The 14,302-nt window shown below is 39.3% G+C and overlaps 1 protein-coding gene across 3 annotated transcripts in view; it reads right to left on the bottom strand.

Moving 5' to 3' along the window:
* BIRC2 (baculoviral IAP repeat containing 2) overlaps positions 1 to 9,541 on the bottom strand; it is a 38,321-nt gene extending 28,780 nt beyond the window's left edge. The window contains exons 1-3 of one of the 3 annotated variants that reach the window (XM_011984392.1): positions 9,347 to 9,541; positions 5,963 to 8,119; positions 5,767 to 5,866 (exon numbers count right to left, since the gene is read on the bottom strand). In XM_011984392.1, coding sequence (XP_011839782.1) covers positions 5,767 to 5,866; positions 5,963 to 6,857 — 995 coding nt within the window. In that variant the 5' untranslated portion in view covers positions 6,858 to 8,119; positions 9,347 to 9,541. Of the gene's footprint in view, positions 1 to 5,766; positions 5,867 to 5,962; positions 8,120 to 8,876 lie in introns of all 3 variants that reach the window. The other 2 variants (XM_011984394.1, XM_011984393.1) reach the window with 2 other exon arrangements.
* Between the last annotated feature and the right edge of the window lie 4,761 nt (positions 9,542 to 14,302).

Genomic DNA, 14,302 nt, shown 5'->3' with positions numbered 1-14,302 from the left:
TTTGGGAGGCCAAGGTGGGTGGATCACCTGAGGTCAGGAGTTTCAGACCAGCCCCATCACTACAAAAAATAAAAAAATCAACTGGGTGTGGTGGCATGCACCTGTAGTCCCACCTACTTGGGAGGCTGAGGCAGGAGAATCACTTGAACCCAGGAGGTAGAGGTTGCAGTGAGCTGAGACTGCACCACTGCACTCCAGCCTGGGCAACAGAGCAAGACTCTGTCTCAAAAAAAAAAAAAATCAACTGGGTGTGGTGGCGGGCGCCTGTAATCCCAGCTACTTGGGAGGCTGAGGCAGGAGAATTGCTTGAACCCAGGAGGCAGAGGTTGCAGTGAGCCGAGATCATACCACTGCACTCCAGCCTGGGCAACACAGCAATACTCCATCTCAAAAAACAAACAAACAAACAAAATCATATAATCATCTCAACAGACACAGAAAAAGCATTTGAGAAAATTCAATACCCTTTCAGGATAAAAATTCTCACCAATTTAGCTATAGAAGAAATATACTTCAACATAAGGACCGCAAGTGCACAGTTAATATCATACTCGGTAATGAAAAATCTGAAAGCTTGACGGGCGCAGTGGCTCACACCTCTAATCCCAGCACTTTGGGAGGCTGAGGCGGGTGGATCATGAGGTCAGGAGTTCAAGACCAGCCTGGCCAACATGGTGAAACACCGTCTCTACTAAAAGTACAAAAATTAGCCAGGGGCAGTGGCACACACCTGTAATCCCAGCTACTCAGGAGGCTGGGGCAGAAGAGTCACTTGAACCCGGGAGGCGGAGGTTGCAGTGAGCTGAGATCGTACTACTGCATTCTAGCCTGGGCGACAGAGCAAGACTATGTCTCAAAAAAAAAAAAAAGGCTTTCAGCTTTTCCACTAACATGAGGAACAAAACAAGGGTGCTTACTCTTGCCACTTCTATTCAACATAATACTGGAATGGTTAGCCAGAGCAATTAAGCAAGAAAAAGAAAAAGGCATCCAAATCAGACTGGAAGAAGTCAAACTGTCTCTGTCTGCAGATGACATAATCTTATATAGAGAAAACCCTAAAGATGCCACCAAAAACAGTTAAAACTAATAAACCATCCAGAAGTTGCAGGATACAAAACCAACTTACAAAAGTCAGTACTAACAATGAACTATGTGAAAGAGAACTCAAGAAAGTAATCCCATGTACAATAGCACCAAAACAAACACTTAAGAATAAATTTAACCAAGGAGGTAAAAGAGAAATACAATGAAAAACAAATGACACTGAAAATGACAGAAATATTTTAAAAATCTTGTATTCTTGAATTAACAGAATATTGTTAAAATGTACATACTACCCATAACAATCTATAGATTCAATATAATCCCTATCAAAATTCCAATGACTTTTTTTTTCACAGAAATAGAAAAACCAATCATAAAATTTGTATGGAACTTAAGGCCCAGAATAGCCTAAGCAATCTTGAGGAAAAAAAAACAAAAAACAAAAAAACGAGGCATCATACTTCCTGATTGCAAGCTATATTACAAAGCTACAGTAATCAAAACAATATGATACTAGCATAAAAACAAAGACATATACCAACAGAACAGAGAGCCCAGAAATAAATCCACATATACAGTCAACTAATCTTTGACAAGGGCACAAAGAACACACAATGTTGAAATGATAGTCTCTTTAACAAACGGTATTGGGAAAGCTGGATATCCATATGTAAAACAATAAAACCAGACCTCTATCTTATACCACCTACAAAAATTAACCAGAAATGGATTAAAGACTAAACATAAATCCAGAAACTATAAAACTCCTTAAAGAAAATGTAGGCTAAAAAGCTCCTTGGCACTGGTCTTGGCAATGATGTTGTGGATATGACACCAAAAGCACAGGCAACCAAAACAAAAATAAACTGGGACTACATCAAGCTAAAAAGCTTCTGCTCAGCAAAGGAAACAATCAACAAAATAAAAGGGTAACCTACAGAATGGGAGAAAATATTTGCAAATTATACGTTTGATAAGGAGTTAATATCTAAAATATATAAGGAACTTACACAACTCAAAGGCAAAAAAACCAAATAATTCAGCTTGAAAAAATGGGCAAAGGACCTGAATAGAAATTTTCTCAAAGATATACAAATGGCCAACAGGTACATGAAAAGGTGTTCAACATCACTAATCATCAGGGAAATACAAACTAAAACCAAAATGAAACATCACCTCCCACCTGTAATGATGCTTTATCATCAAACAGACAAGAAATAACAAATGTTGGCAAACACGTGAAGAAAAGGGAACCCTTGACCATTGCTGGCAACTTAGTAGTCACTATGGAAAACAGCATAGAGGCTGCTCAAAAAACTAAAAATAGAACTAGCATATGATCTAGCAATCCCACTCCTGTGTACATATCTTAAGGAAATGAAATCAGTATCTCAAAGAGATATCTCTACTCCCATGTTCAAGCAGCTATATGGAAACAACTTAAGTGTCACTGAGGGATGAATGGGGGATGAGCCTGGCCAGGCGTGGTGACTCACGCCTGTAATCCCATCCACATCCTCACTTGAGGTCAGGAGTTTGAGACCAGCCTGGCCAACATGGTGAAACCCCATCTCTACAATAATAGAGTAATTAGCCAGGCATGATGGCAGGTGCCTATAATGTCAGCTACTCAAGAGGCTGAGACAGGAGAATCGCTTGAGGCCAGGAGGTAGAGACTGCAGTGAGCCAAAATGGCGCCACTGCACTTCAGCCTGGGCGACAGAGAGAGCCTCCGTCAAAAAAAAACAAATAAATAAAATCCTGCCATCTGCAATATGAATGAACCCAGAAGGCATTATGCCAAGTGAAACAAGCCAGAGAAAGACAAATACAACTGGCCCTTGAACAACACAGGTTTGAACTGCACATGTCCACTTACATGCAGATTTTTCTCAACCAAATGCAGATCATACCTGCAGATGTGAAACCCACATATTTGGAGGGCTGACTTTTGGATGCACAGGTTCTGCAGAGTCAACTTCAGGACTTCAGTATGTGTGAATTTTGGTATACATCCTAGAACCAATCCCCCAAGCATACCAAGGGACAACTATACTGTATGGTATCCAAAATCATAGAAACAGAGAGTAGAATGCTGGTGGCCAGCGATAAGGGGGTGGGTGAAATGGCAAGATGCTGGTCAAAGGACACAAACTTTCCGAGGATCTAATGTACAGCACATGGTGACTACAGCTAATAATACTGGACCTTATAATATTCAGTATTATAAATAATACTGAAATTTGCGAAGAGAGCATCTTTTAAAAGTTCTCACCAAAAAAAAAAAAAAAAAAAAAGAAAGAAAGTTACTACGTAAGGTGATGGATTTATGGAGATTAAAGATTATTCCCAATTGAAATGTGGGCCAGGCTCAGTGGCTCAGGTCTGTAAGCCCAGCACTTTGGGAGGCCAAAGAGGGCGGATCACTTGAGGTCAGGAGTTTGAGACTAGGCTGGCCAACATAGTGAAACTCCGTCTCTACTAAAAATACAAAAACTACTGAGCATGGTGGTGTGTGCCTATGATTCCAGCTACTTGGGAGGCTGAGGCTTGAACCCAGGAGGAAGAGGTTGCAGTGAACTGCCATCTTGCCACTGCACTCCAGCAGTGATAGGTGATGAAATGAGACTGTCTCAAAAAAATTTAAAAAAGGAAAAAAGAATGTGTTGTTTTCAGAGAAGCATTTACAAAACGCATCCCTACATCTTCTCCCTTATTTAATCATTTAAAGCAAAACACAAGTTACAAAAATAAAGATTTTAATTTTGTTTCATAAAGTACAAAATGTAGCAGTTCCAACACTGGAATTTGGAAGCTGTTTTTGTCTTTGATACCACAACATGAATTAAATTTCAAATTAAATGTACACAATCCCATAGAGCCCAGCATAATTAAGTCATTTAAAAGTCTGATAAAACATGCATTTTAATTTTAAACGTAATAGTCATTTTTCAAAGTGTAAAAAAGTCAAAATTTATCTTGATATGACTATTAATGATATAACTTTAAAATACAACTTTTAACAATGTACTGATCCATAATGAAGTATTTGTTACTTCAAGTTTCTTTTACATCATATATCACACAAAATGACAAAAATATTTTTTTAATTTCCTGAAGGGGTTCAAGAGAGTCTTCATTATTGTGAAAGACACTGAGGTAAAAACATAATCTATACGTATGATTCCACTTATATGTGGTGCCTAGAGTAGTCGAATTCATAGAGACAGAAACAGAATGGTGGAGCAGGGAGCGGTGGCTCACGCCTGTAATCCCAGCACTTTCCGAGGCAGAGGTGAGCAGATCGCTTGAGGTCAGGAGTTCAAGACCAACCTGGCCAACATGGTGAAACTGGGTCTCTACTACAAACCCTGTCTCTACTAAAAATACAAAAAAATTAGCCAGGTGTGGTGGCGGGCACCTGTAATCCCAGCTACTCAGGAGCCTGAGGCAGGAGAATCGCTTGAACCTGGGAGGTAGAGGTTGCAGTGAGCCAACATCATGTCACCGCACTCCAGCCTGGATGACAGAGCAAGACTCCACCTCAAAAAAACAAACAAAAAAAGAAACAGAATGGTGGTTGCCAGGATGCTGGGGAAAGGGGTAATGCGGAATTAGTACTTGATGGGTAGATAGTTTCAGTTTGGGAAGATGCAAAGATTCTGGAGATGGATAGCAGTGTGATCGCAGAACAGTATCAATGTACTTAATGACACAGAACTCTACACTTAAAAATGGTTAAGATGGTAAATGTTATGTTATGCCCATTTTATCACTATTTAAAAAAAATTATCCAGGCCAACCCCTCCTCATTTTATAAATGACGTCTAAGTTCACATAGCTACTCAATTACAAACACAATTAATCTCTAATTTTATTTCTACTAATAACACTGCCCCTAAATTCTTTCTGGCTATAATTAAAAGACACTGCTAGAGACAAAGTGGCTAAAAAGAGGTAAATGACAGATTATAAAAAAAGAAAATTGTACAGAAAAAATAACTTACAATTAAAATGGACAGTCAGATATGCTTTTTTTTTTTTTTTGAGATGGAGCCTCGCTCTGTTACCCACACTGGAGTGCAGTGGCATGATCCTGGCTCACTGCAGCCTCTACCTCCTGGGCTCAAGCGATTCTCCTGTCTCAGCCTCCCGAGAAGCTGGGACTACAGCCGTGTGCCACCATGCCCAGCCAGTTTTTGTATTTTTAGTAGATACAGGGTTTCACCATGTTGGTCAGGCTGGTCTCGAACTCCTGACCTCAGGTGGTCCACCTGTCTTGGCCTCCCAAAGTGCTGGGATTACAGGTGTGAGCCACCGCACCCAGCCAAGATATGCTCTTAATATATGCATTTTTACATTTGCCTTATTCCTGCATCCATTCTACGTCCCTTCTTGTTTTCCCGTTCTTTCCTTTTTCTAACTTCTTTTTAATCTATTTTATATGTCTTTGTAATCCCTAAGTACTGTTTAAAAGAAGACGGGCAATAAATAAAATGTATGGCTATACTTGTAACTGACTTACAAAAGTACACAGAAGACTGCATAATATTTTTCAACAAAACAATTAAAGTTAAAATGTGATCTTTTAGAAGGATAATTCCCCAGCGGCACAAAAGAGGCTTTGTTATAATTTAACGGTAAACTAAATCATGTAAGCATGCCTACTTCTTTTAAGCACAGAGTTTTTTGTACAAATACCTTTTTCAAAACAATTACCTTGGAAACCACTTGGCATGTTCTACCCATGGATCATCTCCAGATTCCCAACACCTCAAGCCGCCATCACAACAAAAGCATTTGACATCATCATTGCGACCTTCAAGAAAAAAAAAAAGACTAAATATTGAAAACACATTATGTTCTAATATGTAAATCAAAATAAAATGATAAAATGTAGTTATTTGCTTCTTACCCACATAATAAAAACCAGCACTTGCAAGCTGCTCAGGCTGAACTGGAACACTGGATGGCCAGTACATAAACGTTCTCATTCGAGCTGCATGTGTCTGCATGCTCAGATTTGAAATGCTAAACCTCAGCGTTTCTAGAGAATTTTCCAAAAATGGACAGTTGGGAAAATGCCTCCGGTGTTCTGACATAGCATCATCCTTTGGTTCCCAGTTACTGAGCTTCCCACCACAGGCAAAGCAGGCTACCCTATCTCCAGGTCCTATATAATAAAAACCAGCTCTTGCCAATTCTGATGGTGACAAAAAAGTTAATGGCCACATATGGTAGGTAAGAAATCGGGCTTCTTCAGTACTCATTGCATAACTGTAGGGGTTAGTCCTCGATGGAGAGAAGTCTTCAACTGCTCTAGAATTAAGAGGGTTTGGTGAAAGGCTAGAGTAAGAACCACTGAACAAGCTACTATGTTCCAAGGTGGGAGATAATGAATGTGCAAAACTGTTTCTCATTGGAGAAGTATTCTTAGAGGTGGATCCCAGAGTAGCTGAAACCAGATTCTGAATAAAGCTACAGCTAGGATATAGTTGTTTATGCTTTTCAATAGGACTGTCTCCTAGTTTCCAGTTATCCAGCATCAGGCCACAACAGAAGCATTTGACCTTGTCATTCACACCAGTATAATAAAAACCAGCACGAGCAAGACTCCTTTCTGAGACAGGAACCCCGGCGGGGAAAGTTGAATATGTAGACATTCTGTAGAGTTCACAGGAAAAGTCATACTTCATTTTTTGTTTGTTGCTGTTTGTCCAATCTGACAAGATCGTGCTATCTTCCATTATACTCTTAATGTTTTGATACGAGGGACCTGGGAAAAGTCTTTGGGAGGCAGTTTTGTGCATGAGTAGGTGACAGTACTGTTTGATAGCTAAAACAGTCACATGAAATTTCTTCACACAAAATAAGATTTTTACCACAAAAAGAAATCAATGATAGACTCTTACGTACAATTCACTACACTTTCTTTACTGGATTTATCTCAGTTTATATTCAGGTAGGATGAGTCTCTCTCTGAATTACCTAGATACTACTTAGAACACAAGTCTTTGGGGTTGTAGTAACTCTTTTAAGTAATCTAAGTGCTATTTGTTCATAATCTTGAGTAATACTAACCTAAAGCCCTGAAGAGGTGGATGCCCTTTTGAAAATGTTGAAACTCCTTGATTTTTCACAGAGATTTATATTCTCAAAATTCTAAGCAACTACAGAATACCTAAATTACGCCTTTTATTTATATTTGGTTACAAGCTATGAAGCCTGGGTAACAGATCAATTACTGATTATGCCACAAGGTAAAAAATTACATGCAGGCTTCTTTCTCTATAAGCACTTTAATATAATGTCCCCAAAAAATCTCATTTTATTCCAACAAACAAAAGTAATTAAAATCTTCATATGGTCACACTATTTAAAGGCTAAGTTCACACAGCTTATCACCATAGTATTTACATAAGCGGGCTATATTACTTCAGCTGACAACTTTTGGGGAAGTCAACACCCACAAGCTTTGTTGAACCTGTGCCTGTTATAGTGTTTGATGTCAAATGAATTTGGCTTAAAGTTCACAAACTATAAACTCTTCTATCTTTGTTAAATATCATTTGTATTTGTTTCTATTTCCTGCAGCATGTTGACTTTCTTCCTAACTTTGTATACCACTTTATTATTCTTGATCAACTGAAGGTATTTTCTCCATAAACTTAATTAGTTAGCCATAAAATTTCCACAGCACACTTTTCACACTGCATTTAAAAACTAAATAACCTGTTCATCATTTAAGGACTATTCAGCTATAATTATCAGTCATGCTGTAAACATTAATCAATTTATCACAAGACACAACTTGTCCTTTCTAGTGTTATCAGAAACGCCTAACAAAATACTGTATTACCAAAAAAGTACTGCTTAGCATAACGTATCAGTAATCAACTCTACTAGCCTTCTTTCTGAAAACTCTTCAATGTTTTAAAAATATAATTCATACACAAAATTACACTCCATAGAATTCAAACTATATCCCTTTATAAAGCTTCGAGATCTCCAAAATGGGATTTATTACTGCAAGGGGAAAATAGGGAGAGAAGGATTCTTCAGGGCTGTAAATCTGAAAAGAAAAAACAAAAGGTATTTTAGAAAACCGTATTTGCATGCCAAATAGAACTTACATACTCTTCAATTTATTCACTAAAGTCTAAGAATAATTTACATTTTAGATAACACATCTTAATTTCCAGCAATGTGTCACTACAACTTTCTAACTGAAAAAGCTCTTAATTAAAATAAATAAATGCAACATACTCCCATAGCACTAACTATACATGTCTTTAAAAAGCACAACTTTAGAGACAGATGGAAATTTTCACACAGGAAAACATTTTGTCCTTGCTCTCCTCCCCTTTTCTGACCTAAAGGTATCTTTGGCACTCTGCTGGAGGCAAAGAAACATTGGTTAAAAAGGCAGAGAGAGAGACAAGGTACTCCACTAAACCCTGTCAACAGCAGTACAGCAGTAATCAGACAGCAACGTTAGTTTGTAATATCAAGTCTCTCCGCGACTAGGAAAACTGCAGTAAAATGTACCACGAGTTCATTAATATAAACCCTTAAACTCTGCCAATCCCTTACAATTTCAAAGCAACGACGGTAGAAAACAACCGAAAACAAAACCTAACACAGCGGCCTGTGAAACAGTGGCCTGACGCCCACTGGCATGATTGCTTTAATTACACGCAATCTTATATCCTATCTTTAAACGAAAGACTTTCATCTGCGAGCACCGCACTGCAGCATTCTCTTTATGTAAACTGCAGCTGGACAGGGGATAGGATGGAAGGGAAAAGAATAGAAACTATGGGATTTACCCAATAATTTCCCAGAGTTGTTTCTCACAATACACAACAGACTACTGGAATGACAGAGCGCAGTGGCAACTATGAAATATGAAATATCACCGCCACCGAAATATCTTCGTTTCAATGTATTACATTAAAAGAACGCCGAGGGCTGTTTAAAACCTTGCAAAAACTGCGAGAAAACATCTTGGTCAAAGTCCAAGGGCCAGAAGAGTGGGCGGCGGCCAGAGGAGGTTTGAAAACAAGTCATATTTTAAAAACGGCTTTGACTGCAAGTCTTGAAGTTTCGGCTTCCGAATCCAATAAAACCTTGGCGAGAGTAGAAAGCAGAGAGCCGCCGGCGACCCTCCACCCTTGGCCGAACGGCCTCAGGCCCCTTCCTTCCTTGCCCGGCCGCCACATCAGGGAAGTGGGCCCCCGCGGGCCCGCGCGTCCCCACCCTCCCCGCGCCGCCCGAGTCCGGAAGAAGCAGCACTCACCGCAGTGCGGGCGCAGCAAACACGGAAGCTGCGCGGCAGCCTAGAGGCCTCCCCAGAGCCGGGAAGCGGCGGTACCGACAAGGAGATACGGCCGCCTCGGCTCGGATCAGCTCCGGCGCTCCCGAAGCCCGCCGCCCCATCCGGGCTCACGCCGACGCACGATGACGTCAGCGCGCCCGGCCGGAGACCTGCGTTGGCAGCCGCGCGAGGGCGCCCGGGAGGCTGGGGCCGGAAAGCGAAACCAAGCGCACTTGCGGCGGTGGGGAGACTAACCTCGGGGAAAGACTCTGGGAGGCCCAGGGACGCCCGGCGCAACTGGACGCCCATCGGGAGTCGCGGGGTCGGCCCTCAGGGGAACGGGGACTATCCGTATCAACTCGGTGTTTGTTCGTTTTCTTCACCTTGCGGTTTGTGCCCCCTCCACGTTTCCTCTCTCTCTGTGCCTACCATTCTGGGGGACGTGGCAAACCGTGAGCCGCTGCGTTTGACTCTTGGGAAACCCTGCGGAAACGCCCTGGCGCCGGTGGTTTTGCGCGTCTACCCTGTGTCACCTCAGGGTTATGGTCTGGCCCCTGGCAAGGCTCCCCTAGTGTGATGCCTCCCCCCGTCGAGATGACTGCGTTTTGAGGATGGAGTCAGTCTGATGGCATTTTTTGCTCAAGTAAACAGTTGTAACCGTTTGTGTAGCATCAGCGTTCAACAGCTGTCTGTGCAAATCGAAAAAAGCGAAGCGTTGGAAAGTAGGAAGCATCTGATGAATAATTCTGAAGACTCGATGAGTTTTACAATCAACTAGATTATCTTGTTTTTAAACTTTTGGTTTTCTGTTCTGGAGACAAACAGTGCATATGCACTAAAGACAAAAGTGTCATCATTTCAGATGCTCATTGCCAGCAACGGGAACGGTATTGCAAGTCAGGCTTCACTCCCAGTATTTTCTGAATGTTTCAATAAAATGAAATATATACGTCCGCCTGTGTATTGGTGTACATGCACATATAATTGTACATAAACCACAGAGAAGCCCAAGTTTTGTTTTTTTTTTTTTAATGCTTAGGTAATAGAAAATTTGTAAACAAAAACCCTTGGCTTTTACTAGTCATGGACCTTTTGTATCCCCCCACCATACTCCCCCAGTAGTGCCGTAGACACAGTGGCATGCAGTAAATGTTTGTGCTATGACAGCCAACGAATGACTTTTGAAGTTGACGCTCTTTGCCCATTGAATCCAATGCTTGCTTCTCTCTGGGGAACTCCAAGGGGCAAATATTTTGAAAACTTCCAAATAGCGAACCACTTAATTAGGCAGCCGGGGGAATTCCAAGACCCTGAACCATTTCCCATTTCCTGTCCGTGTCATTTCTGCCTGCCAGTCAGTCACAGAACAGGAGGTCTACTGTTCCAATGTTAATAGTCAAAGAAAGTGAGTGTAACAGTTTGTAATACAGAGAAAAGAAATGCCATGGCTCCCAATGACTAAAAACTTCCAAAAATGCACGTGGGGCTTGGTAGTAGTTTAGTATTTAGTTCAAGTCACTATTTCTCGGAAAGTTACAGAACATTCCTAACATGTGGGAAAATATATATAGCAAGAATTGTTCATTCTGAACTCAAGTATTTCTCTTTTTCAGTTCTTGTCCTGACCAAAACAGTAAGATAATGAATATACTTAAGTATAGGGGAAAGCTTGCATTTCAAAAATTCAAAAGCCTTAGATATTTTTAACAAAAAATATATGTAATATTTAGGTATAATAAATAGTACTTCATAACTTTTATTCTTGTATAACTTTGTAGTCTAGTGTTACAGTTAGTTAATTCAGTTACCTGTTTATTCAGTTAATTTTTTTTCGTTTTACTAGTATAAAGTTGCTGTTAATCTTAAAAAATAAGCTAGTATGTCTGCTACAGTTGCCATTCTAACGTTTTCCATATATATGTAGAAAAAATATTTACAGTATTTAAAACAATTTTGAAGAAGAAAAGTTAAGATTGGAAGGTCTTGTCCTACCAGGTAATGAGTTACAATAAAGCCGTGGTAATTGAGACAGTCGTGTATTATTAAATGCACTAGGATGGACAATTAAACGAAGGAGATACAGAGCCCCAAAAAGAGACCCATATCAATGTATTTGGGAATTTGATATACTGGCATTATGTATTAATAAGAAAAGGATTAATTAGTCAATAAGTAATGCTGAATGAATGGTTATTCTAATAGAAAATAAAATTAGATCACTACCATATACTATTTAAAAATCTCTACTTGATTTTTTTTAAAAACCCTTAAAAGTAAACAGCCATCATTATGAATCCAGGGATTTAAAGAAGTTTGGTGAGTTGTAATCCATCGCAGCTATTATCACTATTAGTGCTCAAGTTGTTTTATTTTAGGCCGGTGAGAGTTTACTCAGGTTGGCTCCTGAGTCTTTTTGATACTTTCCTAGTAGTCTTTGCTTTCTAGGCTCATTTTGTGTATTTCTTACTCCATACCCATAATAAGCCATTACTCCTAAGTGTCCTGGATCCTTTAGTGGGAAATGGTATTTAAAGAGCGTAATCTGAATGTTTGTCTCCTGTGAGTTAGCGCTGCAAGGAACAACAAACAAAAAATGTTTGTCGTGTTCATTGTTAATGAGTTTGATTGTTTCTATACCTGTTCAATGGACAAAGCTGGTTAGTATGGGTTTGTTTTGGTTTGGTTTTTGTTTTTTAAATCAAATATATCACAAACTCATTGATACTTCTGATTCAAATTCAGGAAGTCAAGGTTTTACTTAACCTCTTTGATTGCACATCTGTAACTCCCTTTGTTTTGAAAATCTTTGGACTCCCCTCTACTTTTTCCTTCCTGCCCCATAAGTAATGACTTAAACACTTTTTATGATTCATTTTTTCATTTTAAAAATGTAATTATGCATGCTTATACCTACCCTTTTCTTAGATAAATAATAGTAGCATACTTTTCTCCACCTTTTTTCACTTCATAATAAATTCTAGAGATTATGTAATACATATAGAGCTATTCCTCGTTTCTATATAGTACTCCGTTGTGTAGATGTGCCATAATATATTTAACAACATAATTCAGAAAGCAGCCAAAAACTGCTAGGGCCATGTCAAAGACTAAGGATCCAACCTGAATAAGCTCCCCAGTCATAGATGAAATTAGTACCATAATATATTCAGCTACTTCCCTATGGATGGACATCTGGGTGGTTTCCAGCCTTTTGCTATTACAAATAGTGCTGCAATGAATAGTCATGGGAACACATCTTATTTTAGGATATATTCCCAGAAGTTAGTTCAAATGGTAAATTCATACGTAAATTTGCCTAATATGGCCACATACCCATCCATGGGTATGCTGGCATTTTGCAATCCAACCAGCAATGTATGTGAGTGCCTGTATTTCCCACAACTTTATCAGTAGAGTAAGTTGTCAGACTTTTGGATTGTTGCCAATCTGTTGAATAATAAATAGTATTTCAGTTCAGTTTCAATTTTTTATTGCTATATTATGAATAGGGTTGAAAAATTTTTCCTATGCATCAATTGTATGTGTAATGTTTTATTTATTTTTTTAAGTTAGGTGAGTATAAAAGAATGTTAGGATTGGTTGTGTGTTATTGTTAAAGAAAAATATATTCTGACATTTGTTAAAATGGTAAGGAAGACTTTATTTAGGACTATGCAATCAAAATATTGTAATAGGGAAGCAAGATTGGGCTCAATTGGGAATACAGCAAGGACTGCTGGGGTATTTATAACCAACAGTTAGAGTAAGGAGGGTCAGTGGATGGAAAAGTACTAAGAGGAGACATCAAGGATAGTAGGATTCTTGCTGAAGGCAGGCTAAGGGCTTACACTTCAGAAGTGGAGAAGGAGGAACTTGATCAGATATCAGGGTTGATCAGATATCCAGAGTGGCGGGATCCTCACTAAACTGACAGGATTCTTGTTAAGACTGAGGTAGGCCAACAATTACAGGTGGGGTAGGGCCCAAAGTCAAGGCCTAGTCAAGAAGAGGGCTCAGAAGAGGCTGAGTAAAGTTTGGTCAAAGAGATAGTCTTTGTCAGTATGTACATAGATGACATGCATATCTTCCTGAATTTTTGAATTTTTAAAAAAATTCAAATAGGACCTTAAAAACTTACAGATTTGGGTCATATCAGAACTTCCCTTTCCAACTTTTAGTTACTTACAGGCATCCCAAGCATTACCTTTTCATCTGCTAAAAAAAAAAAAAAAAAAGTCACTTTATATTTCTGTGGTGAAACTTTGGATTTTAATTTTCATAAAACCCTTCATTAGGGTTTTGGAACTAGAAAGCATCCAATAGCCCACTTGATTTAATCAGTTTATTTTGTATATGAGCACTTAGCCCAGGTAACTGCCACAAAGATTTTTATAGATAATATTGGAACTCTTAAAATCCATGACAGCTTTAAAATGTTGGCATCTGTATCGAAAGTCAGATTTTAAAAATTTACAGAAATATTATTTAAAGGCTTAATTAGTAAACCTTAATAATTTAATGTGAATTAGAATTTCAGCAACTCTAGTTTCAAAAATCAATGAATTAAAAGGAAAATAAAGGTGTTAAAGATTGGCCCGCGTATATTGGGCACATATTGTTTGCTTCTTCACATCAGGCTGGGACCATTAGCTCAAAAGCTTACCTTCTCTAAGCTCAAAATGTTATCCATGTAATCCCTTAAATACAGCTCAGATGGGCCAGGCACGGTGGCTTACGCCTGTAATCACAGCACTTTGGGAGGCCGAGGCAGGCAGATTGCCTGAGATCAGGAGTTTGAGACCAGCCTGGCCAACATGGTGAAACTCCATCTCTACTGAAAATTACAAAAATTAGCTGGGCATGGTAGTGCACGCCTGTAGTCCCAGCTACTTGGGAGGCTGAGGCAGGAGAATCTCTTCAACCCAGGAGATGGAGGTT

Source organism: Mandrillus leucophaeus, unplaced genomic scaffold, assembly GCF_000951045.1.
Source record: "Mandrillus leucophaeus isolate KB7577 unplaced genomic scaffold, Mleu.le_1.0 Scaffold267, whole genome shotgun sequence".
NCBI lineage: Eukaryota > Metazoa > Chordata > Mammalia > Primates > Cercopithecidae > Mandrillus > Mandrillus leucophaeus.
Note: the sequence above shows the minus strand (reverse complement) of the source record. Positions and strands in the feature narration are given on the sequence as shown.